This window comes from Aedes aegypti, chromosome 1 (genome assembly GCF_002204515.2).
Source record: "Aedes aegypti strain LVP_AGWG chromosome 1, AaegL5.0 Primary Assembly, whole genome shotgun sequence".
NCBI lineage: Eukaryota > Metazoa > Arthropoda > Insecta > Diptera > Culicidae > Aedes > Aedes aegypti.
Genome location: NC_035107.1, coordinates 76901714 through 76924145, shown reverse-complemented (window position 1 = coordinate 76924145; position 22432 = coordinate 76901714). Strand labels below are relative to the sequence as shown.

At 36.1% G+C, this 22432-nt stretch overlaps 1 protein-coding gene across 1 annotated transcript; it reads right to left on the bottom strand.

The window, feature by feature from the left end:
• Positions 1-7060: 7060 nt before the first annotated feature.
• Positions 7061-22146, bottom strand: LOC5576024 (platelet-activating factor acetylhydrolase IB subunit beta homolog). Its single transcript, XM_001662312.2, has 2 exons — positions 21412-22146; positions 7061-8515 (listed from the first exon to the last, which is right to left on the bottom strand). Exons 1-2 carry the CDS (start codon positions 21805-21807, stop codon positions 8234-8236), a joined length of 678 nt encoding a protein of 225 aa, XP_001662362.1. The 5' UTR covers positions 21808-22146; the 3' UTR covers positions 7061-8233.
• Between the last annotated feature and the right edge of the window lie 286 nt (positions 22147-22432).

Here is a 22432-nt window from a genome sequence, read left to right as displayed (position 1 = left end):
CTTTCTGGAATAAACTTTTTAAAAAGTTCTTACTTGGCAATGTTGGTATAAATTGTTGAGGAAATCAAGACAAAAAATCACAGAATATTTATGAAAAGAAACTTTTTATCGTTTTCCGGAAGAAATCTTGAACTAAAAAAAAAATGAACAAAATAATTTCATAAGAACTCTATGGTTATTTCTGAAGGCACTCTTGAGCATTTTTTCAGGAGAAATTTATGAAAAATTCATAGATGCGACTCTTGGAAGAACTTCTGGCGTAATCGTTGATTCTAGGTCGCTCCAGGATGTTTCCGTAATGGGAATTTGCTTGACTTCCTTGCAGCCATAGACTATCGTCGTACCTGTCACACGAATGCGGAAATGGCAACTTCGGCAAAGAATGCTCTCAGTTAACCTTTATAGTGAAGTCGAAGTTCGTTCGCTGCACTATCTTTGGGTGGGTTTCGTTTTAATTGGGCTCCCGTTAGGTGGGCTTTAGCCCACAAACGTTACTTTTTGACATACAGCCCGATTTATCAATGTTGGTAGTCCTGAATTTCAATAGGCCTTTTCATTTGACAGGTCCGTCTATGCATTTGTTTACATCGGAGGAGGACCGGTGCTAACACGGACCTGTCATTTCCATAGAAGAACTGTCAAAGTGCTTAGAGATCAGCTGATTTTAAACGTCAAATGGAAAGGCCTATTGTGTTCGATTTTTTGACAGCTGAAAACTCACCCCGATTAGTGAAAGTCTTTCACTAGGTGGGCTACCGGTTTAGTGCAACGAACGAAAGTTGACTATACTGGGTGCCGACATCGAAGTTCAAAATCTTGTAATCTTGTGAAAATTACAAATGAGTTATACTTTTGTATTTAAAATTTCGAATTTGGTTATGATTTTGTATTTAGGTCCAAATTTGTTGGGGTAACTAGGGTATTTAGAAATGGAAATGATGGGCCACTGCACTGTTTTGATTTTGTATGAGATTTTGATGCTTACTGGCCTTGTTGTTTACAAATTTCAAGGTAGAGTGAAAGAGACAGAAAGACTTTTGTGCAGAACCCCATAAACCTTATCAGAATGCTTGTTGAATGCTTGACAAATTCGAAAGTTATCCCAAGAGTAACTAAATAAATATTTGATAGCTTATTTATACTGTGTTTTTTTTGGCCAAGACTTATAGAGAAATTTATATCAAGAATCTTTCTAAAAGATTTTGGTAAAAGTATTCAAAAAACAGTCACAGACAAACACACCTATTTGTCCCATGTTCTATGTAAATCTTATGGCCACGGGACACATATGCGTAGAACGGCAGTAATCGTATCCATCGTACGCAAATTTATCAGTTCTGTTCCTGTTTATTTGACTTTCCACGACAGAAACTGAAAAAGAACCACCTGCAAAGTTAATCTGAAAGACATTATGGCTCGTAGAATCAGTAATTAATACGTTTTTTTACTATTATGAGCGTAGTAGTGTAGTAGCGTAGAGATCTGTCAATAATGAAACATAGCGAAACTCTTTCTTACAGGCACTCCAATAATGGGGAATCCTTAAAGCCCTTGGTATGTATCACCAAAGCCCACCCGGATAAAAACGTATCATTCAGTGAATGGAATAAACCATTAATATACAATATAACGTATTGGATACAATACAGCGTATTGTAATTGAATGTCGAAGCAATATTATTCTTGTTTGGATATACAATTGAAAAACAGTATAATATATTGTAACAGAACATTGTATTGTTTTCAATTGGTTTTATACCTTACAATTTTTGTCAAATTCCTATTTTCGCGTAAAACAACTGTTGCTTTTTTCTATGTAGCTTTGCTGAAAGAAATAAACAAAACAAGTTCAGAAAGCAAGAAATGTTAGGTGAAAAATATTCAAAAAGTAAAAATAAGTAGTTTTTTAGAAGTCACTTGACATTAGCTGTAACGACGAATGCAACCATGATACAGTTCGTTGAATTGTTTTTGTATTGTACAACAATACACGAATTGCTAATCAAACAATACATGAACATTATATCGTATTGTATTTTCAAAATGTTTGTATGAGAAAATATCTATATTTGTATTGTTACGATACTTAACCACCCATACATTATATTGCAAAAATCTCATATACCATACAGTGAACTGTTCAAAACAATATATTGTACTGTAATTGTATTGTCATTTTACATATACTGTATTGTTTTTCCAATATATTGAATGGTACTGTTTCAATACGTTATATTGTTTTTGTATTGTATTTTTTATTCGGGCATCCCTACAACAACTTACCTGAATCATCGTCCTTTCCGCCGCCTGCTGCGATCGGACATCCCTCGCGACCACCGGCAAAGTCCGGCGTCTCGATCCGGTAGGCCGGATTGGCGCTGGGTGGCGTTGAAGACGGCGAATCCCGGGCATCGTGAACTCCTGTCAATATGCGGGTGAATAAGTGCGTGCTGAGTGCCTCTCGGAAAGTAAGGTGTTACGGATCGACGCGTCGTAGTGAACGAAAAGAATCGGAAATGAGTCACCAGATGGGACGACCATCTCTAGTACTACATTTGATCGCTTGGTACTACAAAAGGTACCCAAGTTTGACAGATCGCAGTACACTTTTCACAGCACTCTAGAAAGATGACACAACCGATTGACGTAGAAGCAAGTATCAAATTCACTGTAAAAGAATTCTTAGGGATGCCTATTTTAAGCCTGATTTGCTGCTGAACAGGAATCGCTGAAGAAATTTCTCGACGATTCCTTGCAGAAATTTTCTACAGCGACTCCCGTTTGAACTGACATCTCTTTTCAACTGCATACAGAAAAAAGCGCATTCTTGATCGATTCCTTGCAGAAATTTTCCATGCATCAAGATAGGCCGAGAAATTACTTGTCAGCAGCGAATCAGGCTTTAACCATTGATCAGTAGAAAAATGACCAGCTTTGAGGTAAAACTCTAACTCCTCGTAGTTGGATTAATGAGGATTTGAACAAAGATGAAAATAAATCATTACTCATCGAAACATCCACTCTGGTCTCTTTTCAAATGTCATCGAAATATCCCTCGCGTAAATTGTCAAATTGGATTTGACGTCTATGTTTTGACAATTAACTGCTTTATTCGGCAACAGTTTGGTTTCTAAACACCCAGTTATAAAGCAGATCAAGGTACCTTGGAGCGGATGCTGTAGCGTTAAAATTTCGATATGTGAATCGTGGGGAGTACTCGAATGATGGAAAATGGAATTATTGATATTCGGACATCCCTTACACACTCTGTTGCTTGTTTTCCCTAGCTAATAAACAGTTTATAAATTCACAATACAAGTGTCGGCATTATGCCTGTTTTATATAATTTCAATATACATATATTTTTTCTCTTTAACATTACTAAAAACATCTTTTGAATGGTTCGACATTATGGATGTTGACGTATATTGTAAAACTCCTATCAAAAACTGTTCATCTCGAGACAATAATGTACAGCGTTACTCTTCTGTAATTTTCAAACAAACTATGTTTGGTTCGTCACTAAAAGTGTCGGCATCGTTCCTTTTCATATTATTTAAAATATATACAGTATTGGACAGAGCATTTGCAGCTTTTTCGGTTTTCCATACGGAGTGACCAACTTTGGTAAGCTGGATCTCGGTTATTTGTTGACCGATTCGAATGAAATTTTCACAGAACATCAGATATAACTTGAATTCAAACATATATTTTTGAATAATTTTTCCAATCACGAGTTTATGAGTAGTGGCGGTTTGACTAAAGTGTAATTTTCGACGAAAAATTCAAAACTATTTATCTCAAAATCTGATAGCCCTACAAAAAAAACTGTCTTCAGCAAACTTGTTCATCTCGTTAAAATCTACAACTTTGCAGAAGATACCATGAAGCTATTTATTCAACGTGTTAAGTTATGTCATTTATAAAAAATCGTCAAAAAATTCACTTTGGTCCAACCGTTACTGCTCTTAGATTTGTGATTGGAAGGGTCACCCAGGGGTATATGTTGGGATTCAAGTAATGTCTGATCTTCTGCCGAGATTTCATTCGAATCGGTCCATAAATAACCGAGATATGGCTAACCAGGGTTGGTCGTTTTGTATGGAGAATCGAGGGAGTTGCAAATGTTTTGTCCAATACTGTACATATATATTTTTCTTTTTGCCATTACTAAAAACATCTTTTGAATGGTTCGACATAATGGATGTTGACGTATATTTTATATCTTCTACCGAAAACTTCTCGAGACAAAATACAAAACTAGCTTTAAGTTTAAGTTGTATTTTCCCTCCTTATCCATGGATCGCATCACTGACCAATGGTGACTCCCAGATCTTTTCCTCCCTCACTAATAAACACCCTCCCCGTGGTGATTGTGGAGATGCAGAGGTATTCTCGGTCTCTAGAAGCAACAATCATTACACCCTAACATTCCTTCCCCATCCCAACTGACTGTAAGGACTTGGCCGGCGCCGTTATTGATCAATAATATTAGATCTGCTAAAATTGTACTTCGAAAATAAGCGGAAACTCCCATCCCTTATTCATTTGGATCGTAGTGCAATTCTTACCAGTTCCGATCAATCACGGAGTAGCAACCATTGACATGTACAGTCAGTCTATGCTATGCTATGCTATGCCTAAAAATTATTTTAAATTACTTTGTTTTCCATAAGGTGAAGATGAATCGAAGCCAAACTCAAAATTTTCAAGAGCACAAATCTGGCGAACCAGACATCCGTTTGAGCTGAAAACTTAATCGATTGGTCACTTGCTGGTGGTGATATAAGAAGGTTCACAGTGAAACAGTTAGGCGGAAAAGGTAGGAATATCCATTCTTTATGTTCTACATACGTTTGTTTTTTTTTATATTATTCTACTACTTTCATAAAAAATGAGATCCGGCTGGTAGGAGCACTAGTTTGAGGTTGGAAAACCAGGATATGTGAGGTTAGTTTCATTGGAACTTTCGCCTGAGCGATTTTTGCACTTGAATAAAACACGTTTCGAAACAATGTCCGCTGCCTCTAAAAATACCATTGGGTAGAGAAATGAATTGTCTACCATTGAATTTCATTCTATTTCATACATTATTTCACTTAAGTGGTGAAAATAAATATTTTGTTCCGAATATTATGAAACCATGAATGAGTTTGACATTGCTCTCGTCAACCATCATCATGACGACAGCAGCACACCCTTCCGGACGAATTGTCGTATTGGGAGCGAATAGCAAACCTAGAAGCGTTCGTCGCTTCACTTACGTTGATGTCTTTTGGATGGAATATGTTCTACTAATGACAAATTCAATGGAGGTGCATGGTACCGTTTTGACTAATATTCCGAAAAAATAAGGCCTACAGTGAATTCAAATGCATCTGATTAGCATAAATTGGCTAATATTTGTGTACATTTTAATTTCTTTGCAAAGTCTAACTGTTAGCTGTAGGGTGTACCGCTAATAATGTTGATTTAGTTAGTTTTAGTATTGTTTTTACGTAAAAGTATGGAACAACATTTGCCGAACACTGTGTTCATTCTGTCTCAGATTCCGAACACCTTGATTCAAATTCCGAACAGCACGAATAAATCGTATTCAAATGAATAATTTCGCAAATAAATTAATCTGAGCTTGTTCTACTGATCTGAAACTAGAGAATCATCACTACTCCCGCGGAATAAATTATATTGGAGACGTTAAAATTTATTTGCAATTGACTACCATTTCCTTGTCATTTGGTGACATATTTCAGCGAAACATTTCAACCAAATTGCCATACAAAAACCGAATGTTCGGAATATGACTCTGTTCGGAATTTGAGACAAAACGGTACTTCAACATTTATCACTTCATGATGCATGTTACATAGTTTGAAGTATATGGTACCATGACCCCACAGTTATGGATCAAATAGTGTGGAGTCCAACCTATAAAATTCAAGAAAACGACATGAAAAACGTAAAATTGTAATTTAAAAGCACGAATCGAATCGTTTCAAATTGGAACTTCAGTTAGTAAACTGTTTTGGGTGTAATATTTACATAGGATTGCATAAAAATTAAAAATTGTGTCGGTTCCTGAAAACCATATTATGGATCAAATTGTGACATATTACGGATCAGTGCACAAAATCAAGAGATTTTCAACTCAATGCATCTGTATTGCATGGTATGGCGAAAGTTAACAATGTTTCATATATTACTGCCAAAAAATAGCAGTGTTAGAGCTGGAAACAAGGGTAAAATGCCCTTTTTATTGTGATACTGCATTATAGTAACTGAGACATGAACTGTTTCCGCTCCACACCAAGTTTTCCACCCATTTTTGTCTGCTAAAATATGAAATTTACAAACCTTGATGTTTTATTAGTTTTATCCTTAGTGCTGTTGTCTAAAAATGTCGAATCCAATGCATAAAATAGCAGAAATCTACATTCTTTGGAAGTGATCCATAACCGTGGTAAACAATCATTTCCTGGTCCATATTATGGATCACTAGTTAGAAGTGCTAATATTCGGTATTTTGAATAAAAATTCAAGTAAAATGTTTTTCAAAGATGAATTCATATTAAATCGAAGGGAATGAGCATAAAACATGCTATAACATTTGAAATTTACAACCTGTGGGAGCTTATGAATGCTGACTTCACTTTTTACAGAACACGACCATATAATGATAGCTGTGTGGTACCAACTAAACATTTGTTAAAAACACCTTTATTTAGCGGTTGAATGTTGTGCTTAACATTACAAATGGTAGAAGACAAAAAGTATAACATGGGAAAAATATGTTTGACGTCAACGTTTATGTTTTGAGCGAGTTATCCGATGTTGAACGCCAAAGTGATCCGTCACTGTGGGTGATCCGTAACTGTGTGGGCATGGTATATGCTTTTATGCAAAACATACCTAATTATGTAGCTATAAAATTGAATGTCTTTGAAATAATTAAATTTTCTATTCCATGGAGTGCATACTTGTAAGTGTCATCGTGAGAACAACTATTCGATAACGATTCATTGAAATTTCCTTCCTCAAGCTCAGTGAAACAACTCTCCCATCAATAGCAAATTAACTGCACAGCATCTTTATTTCCATCTAATCAATCTTGGGGTTATTCATTCATCCATACATCTCCGGTGCCTCATTTACAGAGCTCAACATTTCGCCCTGACGTTTCATCCTTTCACTTCATCAGGCATCAGTGTCCAACCGTTATCTTTGGAATGTGTACTTGAATCCGGTTTCGAGTTACGACTCGGAACAAACTTGCAGTTGAAATTAGTACTTAGGTATGGGTAAGTATATCGGTTATTGGAATGTAAGGCGTTAAAATGTAATTATAACAAAATGTCAACTAGATTAAAAAGTATTCGAAAAGTACGGACTAACCGTACGCTGCACCGGATATTTGAAATCTTTTGTCTATGGTTCCAATGCGCTTAATGTTTTTTTGGTTATTTAGTTGCTCAAGTCCAATTAAAAGTCTTTTTGATTATCGCACTACAAATTTAATGTTCCGGTTTTGCAATTGTAGGTTTAACAATAGAATGTAATATTGTTCTTCATGTACTTTAGAAAATATGCAATTCTGCTTAGTAGATTTGTATTTCTTCGTAGATTTCAGTTCTTCAAAGTTGAGATCATAGTAAATTCTAGTTTTTCACTCGTGGAAACATTCGTTTTTTGTTATGTTATTGTGAGGTAAGGTGGAATCGTTTGAAGAATTACTACATCTAAGAAGACAAGTCTACGGAATGGGTTGAAGCCCTAACAACTAGCCTAGTACGGGGTTTTCTTGGAGTTAAGCAGAACTTATTGGAAGCTACTTTTAACACATAATGCATATATCTAAATATGTTACTAGAGAAGAAAAATCTTTGACCTTTTCAATATAAAACTAGCATTAAGCCTAATAAATAATAATCGATTCGTGTAATAAATAATATCATTGTGTGTTTGTGTGAAAATAATCATCAATATGAAATACAATCATAAACCTAGCGTGAATCAATGTATTCGAATAAGCTTTTCTACCGTAATCAAGGGGAATGTGCAATTGTTGTGATACATTTTACCAAACTTTATTCCTACCTTATCGGCTGCAAGCGAAACAAAACGAATAAACTAAAACCTATTAATGTATGATTATGAAAATGTTGCACAGCTCCACCATTGCTGCTTCCGATCCAATGCGTGTTGCTTTCATCAATTGACTCGTTTCCAGCACGGTTCACTCCGATGGGGTGAGGTCACGTTCCTTCTCGTTCTCCGTCAGTATCTGTTGCAGCAGGTCCCAAACCGGTTCGAACACCTTCTTGCAGCCAACGTTGGTCAGATTTAGGTAGTCGAACATGTCGTGGTGGCTGATGGTGCCATCGCTCTGTATTAGGCCGGAGTCCACGCAGACGATCTGCACCTTGTTCATGCCGACGCAGCGTTCCTTGAGCAGCTGATTGACGGCACCGTTTTTGTCCCGCAAAGCGTTCGGCTGGTGGCCACGTGGAAGAAGGGTCTAAAAAATAGGAAGGTAGAAGTCTTAGTAATTTTTCGAAAACAAGATAATCAAACGCATAGCAAGGTTTACAAACAATGACGATATGCGAATGAAGTTGAAAACATCATTCAAAAATCAAAGCCACAGATAGCAGCTATTCAGTCAAGCTGAGGGTATTGGGTTCGAATTCCGCCGGCCATATTTCATTATTTTTTTTATTTATTCAGCCCATTTAGTCTTACATACAATTTACATATAGTTTAATGTCAAAACTGACATTCGGTGGTCCTTTCAGCAATAGTTTAACAATTTGGTTTATATTATTGAAATTAAATAAACACCTTTTTATTTGGATAAATAGTTGATAATAAGATAAAGAAAATATCACAGTACATGCAATGAAATATTTTGTACTATGGGATTCCAAGAAGATGAGCAACTATTCCAAAACTTGGGCAGCAGATGTTTAAAACAGTCATCGATTAGGCCTAACGATCAATTCTAGGTTCATCAGTGTGGAAAAGGATCGAAATCCAACATCATATTCAGCATTCGATTTTGTTTTGTTTGAAACTTTCTTCAATGGGTTCTTGTGCAATTATCCCACATTTCAAAGTCATAGGTGATGGTAGGTCTTCCAGCAATAATTTGTTCATGATAATTATACGAGAGCGTAGACAGATCATTGAGTACAAGCTCTTGACGAGCTTGTCACATTTCTGTAATGAGTTTTGAATGTGAGCTCCGATTTTAGTTTTCGATCCATAGTTAGACCCAAATACTTAACTCTGACCACTCTACTTGATGACCACGTGCAATAACTTTACGCCTCAAAAAATGTCTGGCACACCACCGATTCTTAAAACAATTGCTTGTGTTGATTTAGATTTTCCACTTCTTGTGGAATTTTTCAATTGCATTTGAAGCAGCTTGAAAATGAGTTACTACTAGGTACTTCTGGATCGGAGTCTGTAACTACGAAAGCAATGTGATCGAGCAAGTGGCAGGATAGGCTCGATAGACGACATTTCTTACAGATAGTAAAATATTTATTTCACATTCTTAATTAAACAAAGTGTACATTCAATCGGACTAGACTACGTTGTGCTATTGATTAACTATGTAATAGAATGCTGCATTAGTAGATTCTGTAGAGGAAGAGCTCAGAGTCGATCATACGGATGGATACGATGGCGATGGTTTGTCCAAACACAATGTCATCTGCAAATATGAAGTAGTGCCCACCGTCAATTCTGACAATGTCTGCCGTAAAAGTATTGTTAAGCGTTGGACTCAACGCTGATTCCTGGGGAACTCCATATGGGATGTTCTTTTTCTCGGAAAGTGTTCCATTGACAATAACCCGGTAGCTGCGATGTTTCAAAAGCGATTGAACTATTTTGATGAGATGGACACTGGACAGTACAGTGATGCAAATTTAGAAATTTTTGCTCCCCTATGCTTAAAAGATTTTTTATTTTTATTTTAAATAGCATCTTCCCAGAGTTTGAAATGATTCGGAAGAAATTTGACTGTGCACACGTGATTTGAAGTTTATATGGAGATTATTATGGAAAACGTCAACCTTTTGTGTTCAACCTTTTGTGTTCAACCTTTTGTGTTGTTTCAACCCTATCTATTCGTTATATTTTATGGAAAAGCGAACAAACTCATGTTAAATAATTTTAGCTACAATTTTGCCGAAGACCAAATTTTGATTGGACGTCAAGATAAATTGTTATTCATCATCATAAAGTGGGTTTGCATGCTTCAACAACTGTTCGGCAGGCAACAGTGGAGCTCCTGGCGGAAAGAATAGTTCAAATCCAGACTATTATGTTTTACAGCAAAAAAGTAGTGTTACTCTTAAACTAATGGAATTCTCATCTCAGCATAATTTAGACTTCAGATTCTGGCAACCCTTTTATGCTAAGTAAACAAACTAATTTCGTGCGGTTGTTTTCAATCGAGTTTTCTATTGTTATCTCCGAAGTATTATTCGCGAATCGGCAACCTGAGTACGCAGACAAATCCCCCGGATCCGTTTAAACAAAATGCGGCCTCCGGACCGTCGCGGCAGAAACGCGGACTTGAGGCAGAGCTTAACCCCAACGAACCTTCCCTTCATCCACCGCGTTCGAAGAGTCCATACATTGCAACGCAAACATCACCAGCACTGGCGGATCAAGCACCAAGCTGTAGCAGGGATAATGCTCTCCAAAACGAAATCAACGTCACATGGAGCAATCAGTTTGAGCTACTCCAAAACGAAGATGTGGACAACGAGATGCCAATGTTAACTCCGAACCCGGTAGTAACGATACAGCAGCCTAAGGTGAAGAAGGTTCGGGTTCCTACGATTACAATCTCCAACCAAACTATTAAACAGGTTCGTGAGCTGATGGTGCAAATCAACGTAGCCCAAACTGACTACATGATGAGGGTGATCAAAACAGGAGTGCAGCTACTGTGCTCGACAGAGGACGGTTTTCGTAACATCGTCAATGCACTAAAGCAGTCAAACGTTCAATTCTACACTTACACCCTTGTCACTGAGCAACCAGTGAAAGTAATTTTATCAGGGCTATCTGTGTACGACACTGCCGAACTGGAGACGGAGCTTCTTGCTCATGGTGTAGTCCCTGCAGAATTGAAATTATTTTCCGGCAAAGTCGTCGATTTGAAAGAAAGCGCCTTGTACTTACTCCACTTCGTAAAAGGTGCCGTTAAACTATCGGAGCTACACACTTAGAATCATATGCCGAAGCTCGGTTTACGGAAACCGAGATCCGCACAGCCGAACGCTCGGCATTGATCTCGGTTTACCATTTGTAACTGATAAACTCGGTTCGTTCAAGAACTGTCATCTGATGTGTTTAACTGAAATTCTCGGTTAATTAAAACTGAAATATCAGCAAAAAATTAAAACAATCATTTTCGACAATACCGAGTATTCGGCTTTTTTATGTGGTAAAGGTATTTTCGAATTTGATTTTTGTTGGCGAGCCAAAGAAAGTTTTAACACCATTTCGACGAATATAATGAATAATGCTTTAATTCACATTTTTATTGTTCCAACCTGATTCATTTGAAAGTAATGAATTTCGTAATTCCGGATCACTTGGTTCAAAATCCTAATTCCAGTCATACTTTTATTCTAAAGCTTCGATTTTTAGCATGTCCGTGGTAGCAAAACCTGCAAAATATCTCCGAATTTGGTCAAAAGGTACGATGTCCAATTTGGAGTTTGTCTTTCAGTGTAGTTCTCGGCTTCGATTGCTCAGTAGGAAGTAGACAATGGACAATCCTTAAGGATGTCGTTTCAAAGGCTTGTCATGATTTTTCCTAAAGACGAGTTTTGATACCGGATCGAAGTTCCTGTGGCGGATGTGAAGAAAGAAACAAGTTGTACTCGATATTAATCACTAAACAAAAGGAAAAACTGTAATTTATCTATAATCACTGCTGAAATATTATTTTGTTTCAATAATTGTTTCATTTTAAAAACCTTACCAACAATATTCTTTACACTTTTAACATAAGAACACACGACTAACGAATGTTCCACTTGTAAATAAAAACAGCGGATAAAACAAAATGCTGAGAATCTCGGCAACGCTCAGTGATAAACCGATATGTCAACATCTTAGACAACTGAAGTCGGCGAAAATACTGTAAACGATGGTGCTCGGCATACGGGTATGCCGAGTTGCGGGTAAAAAATAATGTTATCTGAGATTTCAGTTAAAAATAAGCCGAGACTCGATTATGATTATTATTTAACTGATTTATCAGCAAACTATCTGAATGCCGAGAGAGTTCAGCACTTTCAAATGCCGAGCTCGTGAATATATTTTAAGTGTGATCTTAATTTTTGATCGCATGATTTGTTCTGAAGGCATTACAGCTGGCACGCACGTTTTCCACAAATATGAATTTTTAATGAATCGCCGCTTAATGCATATAGTTAGAAATCAAGGTCAGAAACAAGTTTGTAACCTTTAAACATTTAAAGTACATTGGAAATTGAATTCATTAAAGCATATATAATAGACAGTTTCACAAAAAACAAAATGTCTGGGATTCAACCAGTCACCCTCTAGTCCTAGTTGCAATACTAAAACAAACTACCTGTCAAATTTTCATCCAATTTGGAGAAGATTAGGAGGTGCCTCAAGTCGAATTTGTGTTTTTTGGCTATTTTTTACATTCAAAAAATTCTAACGAGAATTTGGAAAAACGAAAATCAAAATAAATACCACTAGTTGAACGTATTATTAGTACTTTACAACTTCTGAGAACACTGTATGCCGATTAGAGATGGTTTTGGCCTCATAAAATTGATTTCTGTTCATTAAAGTACCTGTAAAACATACATTTCCCTACAGTTTTTGTTCTACAAGATTCTTAACCCCATGCCTAATCATAAAAATTCAACCGTAGTATCATTCCTTCGTTATTTCCGAACATTATTGTAGTACATCATTTTTGTATCCGAATTACAGATAAATTGTAAAAATTCGTCGAAAATACGACATTCCTCATTCCCCTGCATTTAGAGCTTCTGCCAAATGGCGCAATTGCTGACATGTTACAAAATTGAACATAGTAGCTTTGCTTTTTCAATGATGGATGATGATTGAAGAAAACAGCTATCAAATGTCATTAACGCAGTCGTGTTTCAAACAACATTCGCATTTGATGCCAAGCAATTACATATGTGATATAGCCCCGAGGTTAAGCTTCTCGACTACTGATCTTGAGGATCAGAGTTTGATTACGGGAGTTCATTTAGAGTGTTGTTTTTTGCCATGGACCAAATGACCTGAGGCCAAAAAATTTCATCATGATTCATTGTTCAAAAGTGCATCTTGTGTCTGAGTCTTAATCACAAAAATCTCCCACTTCTAAGTGAATGAAGAGAAAGTAGTGATTTGCGCCTTTAGTCCTTTTTCTATGCTGCATATAATAAACATTGGTTTCACTTTTTTTTCTTTTTAAGAGACTTTGACCTGATGGGGCATTCGTCTCTGTAAAAATAATTGGTTTCACTCGAAAAATAGAATCATAATTGAACTCCGATCCTCAAGATCGGTAGTCGAGAAGCTTAAGCTCGGGGCTATATCACATATGTAATTGCTTGGCATCAAATGCGAATGTTGTTTGAAACACGACTGCGTTGATGACATTTGATAGCTGTTTTCTTCAATCGTCATCCATCATTGAAAAAGCAAAGCTACTATGTTCAATTTTGTAGCATGTCAGCAATTGCGCCATTTGGCAGCAGCTCTAAATATAGGGGAATGAGGAATGTCGTATTTCCGACGATTTTTTACAATTTATCTGTAATTCGGATACAAAAATGATGTACTACAATAATGTTCAGAAATAACAAAGGAATGATACTACGGTTGAACTTTTATGACTAGGCATGAGGTTAAGAATCTTGTAGAACAAAAACTGTAGAGAAATGTATGTTTTACAGGTACATTGATGAACAGAAATCAATTTTATGAAGTCAAAACCATCTCTAATCGGCATACAGTGTTCTCAGAAGTTGTAAAGTACTAATAATACGTTCAACTAGTGGTATTTATTTTGATTTTCGTTTTTCCAAAATCTCGTTAGAATTTTTTGAATGTAAAAAATAGCCAAAAAACACAAATTCGACTTGAGGCACCTCCTAATCTTCTCCAAATTGGATGAAAATTTGACTGGTAGTTTGTTTTAGTATTGCAACTAGGACTAGGGGGTGACTGGTTGAATCCCAGAAATTTTGATTTTTGTGAAACTGTCTAATATATAATCATTTATTTTACTAACAGGAAAAAGTTATTATTGAGTCAATTTTTTAATGATGATTTTGACTGAAAATTGTAAAAAACACCTAATTGTTTCATCATCCTAACAACTTATGATTCAGAATTTATTTTTTATGAATGATGAATCAATGATGAAAGTAGATTTGTTGCTAAATATAATGTTAAGAATATATTAGATAATTTCTCTTTGATTTAAAAGTTTTTTTTTCACGTCCACCTGAGGATTGTTTGAAACCCAATAAATTATTTTTGTCTTGGTGATACATTATATTGCAGAATAACATCAATTCTGAGTTTCTGAATTTCTGGAAAGCTGAAAACGCATAAACAAGTTCGTTTAGGATCAAGTTTCGTAATGAAAAACAAACGTTTGGAATACGAACAAATATCTATGACTATTACTAAACAAATCTAAGAAAATGATACTCAAGTTGGTGGAAACTAACTTCAAGCTTTAGACCACATTTAGGAAATTTTCATATCTTTTTGTTGAATTATTATGAGACCTAAATTTTATTGAAAATGTCATAAATATGAGCACAGAAGATAATGAAGCACTCACCAAAGACGAAAGATAAATCAAATAATAATAATAATGAGCATTACAATTGTTATGTTAAGAGGGATTACGCAACATTTTAATGAAATAATAATTGTTTTTGATACTACTCATATATGGCTCTGATTGATAAACTGAAAACTATTAAAAACAAAGATAAGTAACTTATTAATATTTTAAAAATAGTTTATTTTTTTTTTTTTTGACTTTATTAACGAGATTTTTAGCCCTGGGCTAGTTCATCTCGGGACCAACGGCTTTACTTACCTTCCGAAGGAAGTCGTCACTATAACTTTTTACGTCATAAGTGACTATGTTGGGGATGGGATTCGATCCCAGGTCCTCGGCGTGAGAGGCGAGTGTTTTAACCACTACACCAGGTCCGTCCCCCAAAAATAGTTTAAATTATCTTATAAGGAATGTACCTTTTTCCGAAAATACGGGACAAATTTGGCATTTTCAATAATACGACGGGACAGCCCGATAAGGTCGTGAAAATGGTACTGTCCCGTTAAATACGGTACGTATGGTCAGCCCAGATAGCCGTAGCGGTAAACGCGCAGCTATTCAGCAAGACCAAGCTGAGGGTCGTGGGTTGGAATCCCATCGGTCGAGGATCTTTTCGGGTTGGAAATTTTCTCGACTTCCCAGGGCATAGAGTATCTTCGTACCTGCCACACGATATACGCATGCAAAAATGGTCATTGAACAGGGCTGGTAGCAAGAAGTGGTACCGAAAAAAGTTATTTTAGTGACCAGATTTGAGAAATAAGTGACTAAAAAGTGACTTTCGATTCTCGAAAAAGTGACTAAAAGTGACTTAAACTCAAACTGTATATAGTTTATTTTTTATTATATTTAATTCTATTATACTGGTTTACGATCAATATCCAATATGATAGGGAATATTCAATATGATCTACTGCAGGTCTAGTTGAGTATTTGGAAATTTTTATAGTACTTCCAAAATATCAAGATATTGCCTACATTTTTTTCAAACAGAAAAATTAACAGTTACGTAAATAATCCTTTTTCTGGCACATTTGCAATCTTTTCAAAATTTTATGTATTTTATATTATAACCAATGTAGGTATTTTATTTGTAAAATTTTAATAACAATTTGAAACATTACAATTTTTGTCATTCCATCCATCCATTTCCACCCAAACTCCCAAAAAAACGAGATCTTTGAAAATTTATTTCATTGTAAACTGTGTAGATCCTAAAACTTTACTATGAATTCAAGTCGAAAAGAATTTAAGATTCAGTCTAGAAAAATTATAAGCGTATAGATGAATTTCCGTCAAATGTAATCAGAGTATCGAGTCAAATGTAATTCACAGATCAGTAAATCGTGATGGATGCAAGTAAAACAGCACTTAACACGCTGAACAACATTTTATTATTGATTATTTGTAGAAAAAATCACTTTGGTAGCAAAAATGTCAGCTATTTTACTTCAGAAACCACTACTGGTGCCTCATTTTGGTTTATGATTATGATTTTGCTGATTTTTATAAATTTCACTCCAACAATTTTGGTTTACCAAATAGGTGGCACACTTGCCCCAAAAAGTATTGATTTCCACCAATCTGGTTTTCGTATGTAAAACTAAATACTTTTTTCGTTGAAATGCCTGTTAATAATATACCTATTTACTATGATATTTAGAAACAACGAAATCTTATAAAAATCTACTGAAATTTAGATGTTGTTACAAAAGTCGATGTATTGCGTTTCTTTTGAAAATTTTCCGTTCTGCGGTAGCCGCCAAGTTCTACCGCAGCTGTCAAAGTTCTACCGCAGACTTGAGAATCATTGCATCATTGAACGAAACCATCTAATCAAAGTATGCTACTAGAGTCCACAGCTTTGAAAAACAGAACGGAAAGTTATCTCTGAAATTGCAATAACTACGTGAAACATAGAGCAATTTTCATCAGTCACAAAGTTCGCTATGAGTGAAATATGCTTAAAACCGCGCCGACTAAGGAAGAACAAATGGTTGACATAAGCCTGAGTGACATTGTAATTTTTCATCAGTAATTTTGATGGGAGGTACGTTTGGCCGAATGAACATTTAGCATAAAGACGATAGGCTTAATACGCTGTTCCTCTGACAGCTGAAAATATGTTGTAAATTTATGTTAATTTTCATGCACATTTTTGGAGCATCAAAATAAACTGAAATGTCAACGATAAATCGCTTATTCTTCAATCAAATGCACTTTAAATTTACACGATCATGTAGCCTTCAAGCACTTTGTTTGATAACTAAACGAAATGCCGTAACAATAGATGAATTCGGTTTATTTTTACTCTATGCCTCATCTTACACTACATTGGAATTTAAATATTTTTATCTGTGGAGTTATGCTGTTAAAGTAGTTAATAGCACTAAGCTTCTAACATTTCAATCAAAATTACTTAGACACTTTCATTATTTACTTGACATTGGGGATTATAGTTTGTCGTATTGTAATAAACTATGCAATAAACAATACTTTAACACTTCAGTCGTCGCGCTGTTGTATTTTGTACAACATTGGTGAAAAAACCTCGCTTTTCAATCACAACAGCAGCGTGGTGGTTCTGACGGTGGTCAACCACTCGACGACTGGAAGGTTAATACTGCGCATATTATTATCGAATATAAACTCTATGGCTTTCATAAAACCTCCTGCTAAAGTGAGTCAAGGTTTGGTTACCAAGTAAAGTCTGTCCTAAGAGGTTTGATAAGTTTTTACTTTCAAATAGAAAATTTTCATTTCATTTTATTTTGCAGCGTTTGGTGGGCAATGAGAGCGCAAGTCAGTCCAAAGCCGGGGGAAGGGATAGGTAATGGCCGTAATAGTCTATGCGGACCACTTGAGCACCATCGGAAAGGATAAGAAGGGTTGGGGTAGGGTATAGGGAATTGGAGAATACTTGACACAGTAATGCGATTAATGCTGCAAAATGTTAATGTGCTGAAAGCAATTTAATTTGAGTTTTGAAGTTTGATTTGACTTATTAAAATTCCAAATAGATCGGCCATTGTACAAGTAAGAAAGAATATGCTGATCGCTTTGTAGAAATTTTATAAACAAAAAATATAACAATATGAGAGTGATGCTAAGGGCTGCTGATGGCACAATGCGACGCTCTAAGAGATTTTGATACTGATTGAACATTACTATACAGAGCGCAATTCAATCGATGGTGATAACTTTACAAACTTTATCTGTTTTTGCACTGATTGACGATGCTGATTTATATAAAAATATTTGATATTATTAGTTCATTTGTTTGTGTGCTCTATGTGTTAATAATGGAACAATTGTACATACCCTTGATAATAATACTTCCCTGACCAGGAATATTATATTTTGAGCACCCTTTTCGAAGCTATTCTATCCAGGTATCCATGTACTGCTTTCAATCCTGAAATTATTCTTATTGTGCATGCTCATGCATTATATTAGTGATGCTCATAATCATGCAACAGATAAGATGGAGAGAAAAAGAGAATATAGGAACAGTGATTAGTAATGAGTTAATTATGTAGTTTTGTTAGAATTATAAACAATTAAACAGTAGTAATGAATAAAATGTATAAAATGACTTTGCGGCATAGCTGAGCCTTTCGGATCGTAAGACCGATGTATAAAAATAATTTGTTTCGAAATTATCCGCGTGGTCTTCTAGTGCCCCTATTAGATAAGAATCAGTCATAGACATACATACCGAATACTCGCCATGACCCTATGACCAACATTTGTATATATATATAGCCTTAGCTGATGTGGCTTTTCTAATAGGTAGTTCTTTCACTCATTGATTGTCTTCAAAACCTTGTCAAGTATAGAAAATTGATTTTATTTCATTTATTACTACATTGAAGCTACATTGTACTTATTAAGTATCAGGTATTATTTTATGTTTTTATCACTATTGATGTTATCAAGGCCAGAATTCCCAGTGAGTGAAGAATTTTATAGTACTAGAACACCATAGAAGATCGCTAAAAATTACCTAATCATGGAACGGCTTTTTGCTCTATTATTTTAGGTAGATGCTATTGATCTCCCTTTGCTCCTATCCGCAACCCGGTGCACGCGCCCTGTTGGTTTTCGAAAACCTCGTAGAAGATTACAAACCGTCAATGGCATTCCCAATTACTATCCCACATTGCACATACAAGGGTCTGATTGTGCTCCTAACCCACCCTCAGTTCGTTATCTTCTCGCCAGTTTGTAATTATATTTTCCCGAAGTGAAAGTAATTTTGATGAGTGATAGCGTAGTGCAGCCCAACTGCATAGTACAGTAGTTTAACCAGAATCTTTAGGTCAGAAGTTAAAATCTAAATTTTGTAATAAAGAGGTTGCCATTGCTTTGAAATTCACCCTACATCTAATCAAAACTACTAACAACAGCGATCAATTATCAAAATTCATCGCTCCCTGGAAAATATAATTCCAACCCCAGGGGTTTTTACTTTCAAATAGAAAATTAAAAAATTATGCTTTGTTTTGCGTTTTAGTGTTAAATTCCTATATTATAGATTTTGTAAAATTTTAAGGAGGCACATTAGCTTTATACCAGGATGGTTGGTTTATAAAACGAATTTCGAAGACAAAGAGAATATTGCAATTTTAGGGAAAACTTTCCATTTTACGGTCCAACGAAAAGCTACCGCAGCTGTCACATCACTGATTTGCACTGGTAAATCATCAGTAGGCTTCAATGATATACCTTGCATACCGTCTCGATGATCGTTGTTTGTTGCTATTTTTCATAGCGTCTTCTCTTTCAAGTATGGATTGATTTGTTTGCTTCAATGATGGAATGGTTTTGAAGCCTGCCGTAGAACTTTGACAGCTGCGGTAGAACTCTGCGTATACCGCAAGCCGGAAAATTTTCTTAACAACCGTAATAATTAGGATGCATATTTTAAAACGTAGTGTTCGACAATATAAGATAAACATCTAATTATCTACCATAAGGTATAAATATGTATATTTAATGAGAATTCAAGATATATTTAAAAGGTAATAGTCTTTTTAAACATTTAAGCTTTCAGTTTTATAACAATGAACTTACACTATATTAATAATAACTTGAATATTATTATAAATTATGTGGAACTCTATGAAAGATTATTTTTTCCAAGCTATTTTCACCAGAAAACCATGAACAAATATTGACACTGACATGAATCGAACTTAAAACTTAACCCAAATTAAAAAAAGGCCTATTCATATTTTTCTCCCGGAAATTCAGCTCAAAATAGTTGAAAAAAGTGACTTTTTGATGAAAAAAGTGACTTTAGTTGAAATGTCTTCAAAAAAGAGACTTTTAAGTGACTGGCTTCAAAAAAGTGACCAAGTCACTAAAAAGTGACTCGCTACCAGCCTTGTCAGAGGTATAGTAAGCTCTCAGTTAATAACTGTGGAAGTGCTCATAAGAACGCTAAGCTGAGAAGCAGGCTTTGTCCCAGTGGGGACGTAACGCCAGAAAGAAGAAGAAGAAGATGGTCAGCCTACTTAAATTCCACTAGCAATTCAATTGAGTCGGTAAAAATTGAAAGAAAAATCTGCAAAGATCTTTTTCACTGAAAAGACTAACGACTTTCGTGCAGCATTTTTGCCGAACTCCCTAAACGATTTTCTTTTAAAACTTCGGAACAAACATTTGTGCCGAATTTCTGTAGGAATCTTTGGAAGATCGCATAAAGAGTAATAATTGGAGATATCGGTTGAAGGATTAGAGAAAAAATATCTGGAGGAAATTCTAGGATAATCTATGAAAATAAAGTGATTCCTATGAAAATTACTAGAGGTAGTAGCGTTGGTTTCCAGGGCAAATTTTAAAAAAAATCCTTAAGCATCCTTTGAATAATGGGTGGAATTGGTAGATTTTCTAGAATAATTACTGGAGAGGGCGGTTTTAATACACAAGAGAGCGAGGTCATTTCAAAATAGATTGGCCTCAAGGGGGCGAAAGTCAAAAGAGTTTGGGAAACACTGCCTTAAAGTATTCCAGTATAAATCTCTGGAGAAATCGCTAGGATAAATCCTGAATAATTTTGCATCAAGATCTACTGCAAGCTTCTTCTTCTTGGCATTACATCCTCACTGGGACAAAGCCTGCTTCTCAGCATTTTTGCATTCATATGTCATGTGGCAGGTACTCTATGCCCAGGGAAGTCAAGGAAATTTCCATTACGAAGAGATCCTAAAGCATCTTAATTCCGAATTTCAGAAGATTTTTCCGACAAAATCGTTTTAAAAGAAGTGAAAAACCGCCGAAAATACGTTCCCCTATTTAGCAAGTTTTCCTTTACAAAAATTGATCTTATTGTCTTTGGGACTTATGGAATTTGCGAAAAGTTTTCACTAAATGAAATTCTAATGGCTTTAGGTACCAAACCTATCTTTTGTTCCTGTTTTATGATTTTGGGCGCTACCATATTAAGGCTAAAGGAAATATAGCTACGAAATGCTTTTGAAAACTAGAGTCTCTGCGTTGAAGAATCATCCCCTACTCACCGGAATCACAATATAAACGTCGGCCAGCTTACTCCGGATCGTCTTGACCAGTTCCAGCAGTCCTTCGGCCACCTCTTCGGCACTGTCGCTAATATTGTTCGTCCCAACGTGCAGCACAATGGCCTTCGGTTTCACGTTTTCCAGCTCCCCGTTCTGCAACCTCCAGAGGACATTCTGAATCCGGTCGTTTCGTATGCTAAAATTCAAACAATGCATCGGCACAAAGTTACTGTTCCAATATTCGGTAAACTGCAACGACTCCAGGATGCAATCCCCGATGAACATCACGTCCGGATCCTTCTCCTTGCATTCCTGCACGAAACGTTTGTGCACACTTAGCCACCGGTCGTCACCGTCTAGGTCCTTGCAGATTGTAGGAAGCGTCGTCGAAGTCATTTCGGGTTTTTCCACCTCGGAGATATCAGCAAAAGCAGAAGCAGCAACTCTTTGGGATGAGAAAGTTCAGCCGTAGAAAAAAATCGTTTGTAAACACGACCGGTCGTCCGATGGGAAGCAATGACGAGCTCTAAGAAAAACTTAATACATGCATTCAAAATGGGAAGATCACTAAATTAATGAAATGAGCACTAATTTCACTGCTGCAACGACACAAGAGATCAGAAAAAAGCACTTTTCTCCCAGCAAGCAGCAGCTGCACAACCTTTCTTTTGCACACTTTTTTTTCTTCTTTCTCGTCGTCTGGATGTCTGGCTTTGTGTCTGTCATCCACCTTCGCTCTTTGGCTGTCACCGAAAGCCAACAACAACAACAGCAGCAGCACTTTCACCGAGCGCGGTGTCAAAACGACTGGTGGATGAAAACGTTGCGGTCGTTTCACTGCCGGATGAGCCATCTGGTTGTGACTGAAGGAACTGAGTGCTGAAGGAGATTGAATGAATTTGGCGTAGGACTACGTGATTACTTTGGCCCAGGGGAGTGAAATGAGCCAATAGAGGGTTACCGTTTTGATTCATATTACGGACAGCTTCAAATTCCGGACACTCTGCGTTGTATGGGAAAC